The 8,528-nt window shown below is 30.0% G+C and overlaps 2 protein-coding genes across 2 annotated transcripts; both read left to right on the forward strand.

Moving 5' to 3' along the window:
* Nucleotides 1-1,982: 1,982 nt before the first annotated feature.
* Nucleotides 1,983-6,263, forward strand: LOC122500979 (the record flags this gene model as incomplete). The annotated part of the gene is made up of 2 exons (XM_043610168.1): nucleotides 1,983-2,987; nucleotides 4,783-6,263. Coding segments are annotated over 2 exons (1,067 nt in total), but the record flags the coding sequence as incomplete, so codon positions are not given.
* LOC122500974 lies at nucleotides 5,060-5,995 on the forward strand. The gene has a single exon (XM_043610163.1). The coding sequence runs from the start codon at nucleotides 5,060-5,062 to the stop codon at nucleotides 5,993-5,995; it is 936 nt and encodes a 311-aa protein (XP_043466098.1).
* Nucleotides 6,264-8,528: the final 2,265 nt, after the last annotated feature.

The raw sequence follows: 8,528 nt of genomic DNA on the forward strand, positions 1-8,528 counted from the left end.
ATTCCAAGTAAGTTGTTCATTCCTGCATTATTATAAAGGACCGAATATCAAGTTCAAGTACTTGGCTTGTATTACCAACAAAAGCAAACAAAATTTTAAAAACACATATAAGACTACCTATAATTTGAATCTTCGATTCAAATATTCTAAAAATAGTGTATATATATAAAATAATTGCTTTTGTTAGCAAACATTTATTTCCAAGGTAATCTAAATTTCATATCTTTGTAGAACTAAAAGCAAAGAAAAGCATTAATGAAAATCATGTAGATCATGAAAACGAATCAAATGATTTTCATGAGAATGAAATGTTGAGATTGGATCATCTTCCATCTAGCGACAGTGATTGCGAAGATGAGGCTTCAAAAGAGATGAAAGAGAAGAAAAATGACAACAATATTGATTCATATACAATGTCTGATTTTGACGAACAATTAGGATTTGTCGGAGACATTAATGGAAAGCGATAAAATATATTAAACTAATGTTTCAATACTTATTTAAAAATTAACACTGTTTTAAAAAAATCATAAGGATTCCTTAAATAATACTTATTCTCAAACAAAACTTTCTAAAATATTAAAATTATATATCAATAAGTTTATATTAAATATAAAATTTTAAATAAATATTACCGATATTATTTTCTCGTGTATTGGATGCATAATAAGATATTTCAAATATAATAAAATAATTCCAAACTTGTATTTATAGGCTAATTTTTATTTTTCAAACTTGCAAAATAATTATAATTGTAGTGGAAGGACTTTCAACTTTTCTAAAACGTTCATTTATTTTGATTATCCAATTGTACATTTCTAAAATGTATTATTATAAAACATAGCAATATTCTGTTATCCGATTAAGAACAATTGGGAACGATTGACGACGAAAAACTTATCAATCGATTTCAATCGTGTCACCACAATTAAGAAACACGATTCAAAACGATAAAAAAAATTTCTATTGTTTTCAATTGGTTTCAACCGATTATTTGTAGAAGGGTGGTACAACAAGAATATTAAGGAGCCAATATTGCAGAAAGTGGAGGAGTTTGCAGAGAAGGAATCACAATGGACATTACAGTCCATAATGAAATTAGAAATTAATATAAATAAGTACAATGCGATCCCAGTAAAAAAAATTCGATACACGGACCGCGGAGTTCGTATACGAGCTCGGTAGCTCGTATGAGAAATATGAGAAATCTCTCATACGAGCCTTTTCCGTAATGAGAAGTGTATAGATGCTTGTATACGAGGTGACTTTTAAAGCATTTTTATTAATGTAACACTATTTTAAAGTAAATGTAGATAATAGAAATGAATTATCTCATCTAAAACAAAACTAAATTCATAAGGGAAATGAAGTTTTAAGAAAAAAAGAATAATTTTGTTCAAAAAATTTATTCACATGAAAAAAGGTTAGAATTTGATAATTCCTTGTTACTCTTACTTACCGACATTAGATATTTCTCGGATGCAGTAAGCACGATTTTGTATTAGCGGTAGAATAAATAAGTTATTCTTCATTACTAATTAATAATATATTATTATTTATTTATTATATAAATGTTTTTATATAAAATAATTAAATTTAATACAAAATCGTGCTTACCGCATCCGAGAAATATCTAATGTCGGTAAGTAAGAGTAACAAGGAATTATCAAATTCTAACCTTTTTTCAGTGTGAATACATTCTTTTAACAAAATTATTCTTTTTTTCTTAAAACTTCATTTCCCTTATGAATTTAGCTTTGTTTTAGATGAGATAATTCATTTCTATTATCTACATTTACTTTAAAATAGTGTTACATTAATAAAAATGCTTTAAAAGTCACCTCGTATACAAGCATCTATACACTTCTCATTACGGAAAAGGCTCGTATGAGAGATTTCTCATATTTCTCACACAAGCTACCGAGCTCGTATACGAACTCCGCGGTCCGTGTATCGAATTTTTTTTACTGGGATACGTGTAGGTTCATACATTGATTTACCACGTCAAATAAAATCAAAAAAGGCTTGCATCAACGTTAAAAATTATGATCAAAAGTGTTTTAAATGGGCTGTGTTATCAACTCTTCACCAACAAGACAATCATCCAACAGATCTCTACAATTATTATCAATTTGAAAATGAATTAAACTTTGATGGAATAGATTTTCCTGTAAAACTAAAGGATATTTCGAAATTTGAAAAACAAAATAATGAAATCTCAATCAATTTATATGGACTACGATTAAAAGGCAAGAATTTTATTACTGTTCCATTGCACTTGACTGCTGAGAAAAAGGAGAAGCATGTCAATTTGTTAAGAGTTGAAAGTCATTATGAAGATGAGGGTTCTAGTGATAATGATGATGATAATAATCAAGTCATCTCACTAGATTATCACAACGTGTGGATCAGGAATTTGTCTCGTCTCGTACGTTCTCAAGTCTCTAAAAACAGAAGTAAAAAATACATTTGCGACCGATGTCTTCATTACTTTACTACAGAGGAAAAACTAACTAAACACGTAGACGAGTGTCAAAAATTAAATGAATGTAGAATTAACCTACCCAAACCCGGAAAGAATTTTATTCATTTTAAAAATCATGGAAATAAAGAAAAAGTTCCATTTGTAATCTACGCAGATTGTGAGTGCCTTTTAAAACCTGTTAGAGATGAAGAAACAACTACTAATACGGAAATTATTCAACGACATGAAATGTTGAGCATTGGATATTATATTAAATGCAGCTATGATGACTCACTTTCCAGTTATAATTCAAGTCCAGAAGGAGTGAATCCTGCCAAGTGGTTTGCCCAAGTGTTGCAGAAAATTGCTCAAAACGTTGACGCAATTATGAAAAATCCAATTCCAATGGATAGATTGAGAGCAGAGGAAATTGAGGAATTTTCAGTATCAACAACATGTCACATTTGTAATGGGCAAATTTCTTCACTTGACAAGAAAGTTCGAGATCATTCACATTTAACAGGTAAATATCGAGGCCCTGCACATGAAGCATGTAATTTAAATTATCAAGATTCACGAGTAATACCGGTTGTATTTCATAATTTAAGTGGGTATGATGCTCATTTTATAATTGAAGATATTTGCTTAGAATTTGAAGGCAGAATTGAACTATTACCGTTAAATAAAGAAAAATATATTTCATTTAGCAAGCATGTAAAAGGAACTGAAATTAAATTTCGATTTATTGACTCTTTCAAATTTATGGCATCATCTTTAGAAAAATTAGCATCATACCTTACAGAATATAAAACTGTCAAACAAGCTTTTTCTAACTTCACTCCCACATAGCACAATAGTATGAGGTAAGGTTATGTTGAGTACTAATCGTAAGGCTCATAAGGTTACACGATATTGCTGTGGTAGACCTGAGGTGAACTAAAAAACTTCCGCCATGTAGGTAAGGTTACATGTTAGGGTGTGGTGACTATATATGATAAGGCCATGGTATCCTTACACGTTAAGGTTGAGGTAACGTTACATGTTAATGTTGAGGTAACGTTACTTGTTAAGGTTGAGGTAACGTTACATGTTAAGGTTGAGGTAAGGTTACATGTCAAGGTTGAGGTAAGGTAATTATTAAGTTGTAAGATTGAGGTAAGGTTAAGGTAAGGTTGTGATAAGTTTACCAGTTATAGAAAATATTGAAAAAATAATTAATAAATAAATATTCAATTAAAATGTTAAGTTTGTTGCTCTTCTCTATTTTGGAAACCTGACATGAAGCAGAAAATTTTGAAAACAAATTTGGGGGACTGGGATTCGAACCCGGGATCGACGCGCATAAACCTATCATTCTAACTAACTGAGCTAAATAGAGAACTGGCAGAAGGAAAATTAATGTTGCCTTTAAGGTGAACCAAGAAGATGATTAACTCCTTAAAGGCAACATTAATTTTCCTTCTGCCAGTTCTCTACTTAGCTCAGTTAGTTAGAATGATAGGTTTATGCGCGTCGATCCCGGGTTCGAATCCTAGTCCTCCCAAATTTGTTTTCAAAATTTTCTTCTTCATGTCAGGTTTCCAAAATAGAGAAGAGCAACAAACTTAACATTTTAATTGAATATTTATTTATTAATTATTTTTTCAATATTTTTCATAACTGGTAAACTTATCACAACCTTACCTTAACCTTAACTCAACCTTACAACTTAATAATTACCTTACCTCAACCTTGACATGTAACCTTACATCAACTTTAACATGTAACGTTACCTCAACCATAACGTGTAACGTTACCTCAACCTTAACATGTAACCTTACCTCAACCTTAACATGTAACGTTACCTCAACCTTAACGTGTAAGGTTATCTCAACCTTAACGTGTAAGGTTACCATAGCCTTATCATATATACTTACCACACCCTAACATGTAACCTTACCTCCATGGCGGAAGTTTTTAGTTCACCTTAGGTCTACCACAGCAATATCGTGTAACCTTTTGTGCCTTACGATTAGTATTCAACATAACCTTACCTCATACTATTGTGCTATGTGGGCTTTAGAGGAAATAAATTTATTAACGCGTAAAGGAGTTTTACCTTACGAATATTTAGATAATCGAGTAAAGTTGAAAGAAACTAGATTACCAGATAAAGAAAAATTTTATAGTACATTAAATGATAGTGGGATTTCTGATGATGATTATTTACATGCTCAACGTGTATGGTCTACATTTAATTGTTCTAATCTCGGAGAATATGTAGATTTATACATGAAAACTGATGTCTTGTTATTAACGGATATCTTTGAAAATTTCAGAGATCAATGCCTACTCGCTTATAGACTTGATCCTGCTCACTACTATACAACACCAGGATTGACGTGGGACGCGATGTTAAAATTTACTAATGTGAGGTTAGAACTGCTTACAGACATTGATAAGCTAATGTTTTTTGAACGTGGTGTGCGAGGAGGTATTAGTCAATGTAGCAATCGTTATGCTTGTGCTAATAACCCTTTTATGGAAAATTTTAATGAGAATGAGGAAATCAAGTATATTATGTATTTTGATGCAAACAATTTGTATGGGTGGGGTATGGTTCAACCACTTCCTTATGGTGGATTTGAGTGGATTCCGGTTTCAGATGATTTCGATTTTAATATTCAAGATGATGAAGCTTTTAGCTACATTTTAGAAGTTGATTTAGATTATCCGCAAGATTTGCATGACAGTCACAGTGATTTACCATTTTGTTCTGAACACACAAATCCACCATCAGAATTAAAGCAAGCGAAACTTTTGACAACTTTGAATCATAAGCGGAAATATATTATTCATTGCAGGGTATTGAAACAGGTTATAGCTAATGGGTTAAAGTTAGTAAAAATTCATAGAATCATGAAATTCAATCAATCAACATGGCTTAAGTCATATATAGATTTCAATACTTTGATGAGAGCTAAGGCAAAAAACGAATTTGAAAAGAACCTTTTTAAACTCATGAATAATGCTGTATATGGAAAAACAATGGAAAATGTTCGGAAACATGTCGACGTTAAACTTGTAACTAAATGGAATGGACGCTATGGTGCTGAGGCTCTTATTTCCAAACCCAACTTTCACAGTCGGTCAATATTTAATGAAAATTTAGTAGCGATTGAACTTAGAAAAACAGAAATTTTAATGAACAAACCAATTTACATTGGCTTTTCGGTACTTGATTTGTCAAAGACGCTTATTTATGACTTTCATTATGATTATATGTTAAAAAAGTATGGTAAATCTTGCAAATTGATGTACACAGATACGGATAGCTTAATTTACGAATTAAAATGCGATAACATTTTTGCTGATATGAGGGAAGATATTCACAAATTTGATACGTCAGACTATCCAAAGGATAATATTTATAATATTCCGCAAGCCAACAATAAAATTCTTGGACTCATGAAAGATGAGTGTAGTGGAAAAATTATTACTGAATTTGTTGGCTTGCGGAGTAAAATGTATAGTATTCGTGTAAATGGTTAAGATTTTACGAAAAAAGCAAAAGGTGTAAAAGCATCAGTTGTGAAGAAAGATATAGAATTTGATGATTATATTGATTGTTTACATAACTATTCAATTCAAATGAGAACTCAACATGTTATCAGATCACGATTGCGCAAAGTTGAAACTGTTAAACAAATTAAGGTAGCTTTAAGTCCGATGGATAACAAGCGTTATTTGTTACCAGAAAGTAGCGACACTCTCGCTTGGGGACATTATAAAATAAAGAGAAATGATGAAGTATCCCACACAGCACATGATATTTCCTAAATATTTCCTGAATATTTCACTGAAAGATTGAAATATTTCAGTGCAAAGTTCTAGAAATATTTCTGCAAACAGGAAAATGTCCGCTTATGTGGGAATATTGACGCAAAAGTTGAGAAAATATTTCATTGAAATATTTTGGAAATATTCAACTGAAATGATGCGCACTGGTCAAACTCAGTTTCTATGGCCTGTAGAGCTGCGCAGTAGTTTTTGGCTTACTATATCCTATGGGTTTTAAAATATTTCAGAAAATTCCTATTGGTTTGAGGTGTTTAACAAATTTTTCCATTTTGTGAAATATTTTCACAATATTGCAGAATCTTTATGTGTAATATTGCAGGAATATTTCAATGAAATATTTTCTCAACTTTCGCGTCAATATTCCCACATAAGCGGACATTTTCCTGTTTGCAGAAATATTTTTAGAAGTTTACACTGAAATATTTCAATCTTTCAGTGTAATATTCAGGAAATATCATGTGCTGTGTGGGATGAATGTCAACGACTTGTCAATGTGTGTGTGTGTGTGTGTGTGTGTGTGTGTGTGTTCAAATGTAAATAATAATATTAAATAAACATATACTTGTAATATGTATCATTGGTTTTATTTATTTATTACCTTAAAAGTTTTACATTTATTTCATTAATTTAACATTGATGTATAATTAATTCATTGTTGATTAATTAATGATTCATTATTGATTCATTGTTGATTCATTAATGATTCATTATTGATTCATTGTTGATTCATTATTGATTCATTAATGATTCATTGTTGATTCATTATTGATTCATTAATGATTCATTAATGATTCATTATTGATTCATTATTGATTCATTATTGATTCATTAATGATTCATTAATGATTCATTGTTGATTCATTATTGATTCATTAATGATTCATTATTGATTCATTGTTGATTCATTAATGATTCATTATTGATTCATTATTGATTCATTAATGATTCATTGTTGATTCATTAATGATTCATTGTTGATTTGCTTTATCTATTTAACTATTATGAGAATTATCAAAGCCTAACCATTTTACAAATATTTTATTTCCACGAGTCTTTAAAACTTTTTCTACAAGATATATATCTGCATATTTTACTTTAGGGAGTTCCTCTTCATAGAATCCGCCACTGATTTGTTGGTCTTGGTAATCCTTGAGTTTGTAAGTGACAGGTGTAGTTGATGCAATTTTGTCAATGGTAAATATTTCAGTTGTCCAATTTGGAGTATAACCTTTTTCAAAGACGTTTTTGAATTTGCTGACTCGTACGTTATCACCAATTTTGAACTTTGGTCTTCGCTGCGGTATTTTCCTTAATTTTAAAAATCTTCCTTTTAAAGTAACAACATCTTCTGAAGTTACATCTTTCGGTTTCATTCCAATTGTTCGATGTTTGGAATCATTATAATTAGCAATCAGATTTGATAATATATCATACCACTTGTAATTGCCTCGTAAACTAAACTGCATCCACATTTTTCTCTTGAGTGTTCGATTAAATCGTTCAACAATGGACGCTTTCAGATTACTGTATGTTGAATAAAAATTAATTTTATATATTTTCATTAATGCTTTAAAAAAATCTTTTACTTACAATTTCTTTGATGTAGGCAAATGCTTTCGCTCCTGAGTTTATGTTCTCTGGCAATATTCTCAGGTCTGGTATGCGCGGTGCTTTCGAAATATACCTGCCAATTTCCTCCTATCGCAGTTCCTGAGGAATCTATAATATTTATGTTTTTATTAATTTTTAAAAATATTTACATCTAATTATTATTATAAAAAAAATTGTTAAAAAATAATAATACATTTTTTTTCATTTGTTTATTAAAATTTGTTAGACTATAAAAATAATTTTTAAAAAATATTACTTATTACTTTAAATTTAAAACATAATTTTTATTATTATTTTAATTTTAATAATTTATACTTTTTTCTTGTTTTAATATTTTCATTAAATATAACTAAATATTTTAAAAATAATTATTAAATACTTACTTCTCGAGCTCTCCTTTGAAATTCTTGTTGTAAAGTTGTTATTAACAACACATTAGCACCAAATGTAAATTTTGGTAATGGTAAATCCATTACCTCTCTGTATCCATTTCCCGATTATCTTGGATATTTTAAAACAGTGTGTGTCACAGTCGCAGCCCTACTAAAAATAAAATCAGAAATCGTCATGAATGGTCAGAATTTCTCAACATTCCTGAACAGTCTCACCACTT

The sequence above is a fragment of the Leptopilina heterotoma genome, unplaced genomic scaffold (genome assembly GCF_015476425.1).
Source record: "Leptopilina heterotoma isolate Lh14 unplaced genomic scaffold, ASM1547642v1 Lhet_1922, whole genome shotgun sequence".
NCBI lineage: Eukaryota > Metazoa > Arthropoda > Insecta > Hymenoptera > Figitidae > Leptopilina > Leptopilina heterotoma.

Excerpts from the sequence above, each read along its gene's own strand:
- LOC122500974 (XM_043610163.1), top strand. The coding sequence starts at position 5,060 with ATGGTTCAACCACTTCCTTATGGTGGATTTGAGTGGATTCCGGTTTCA.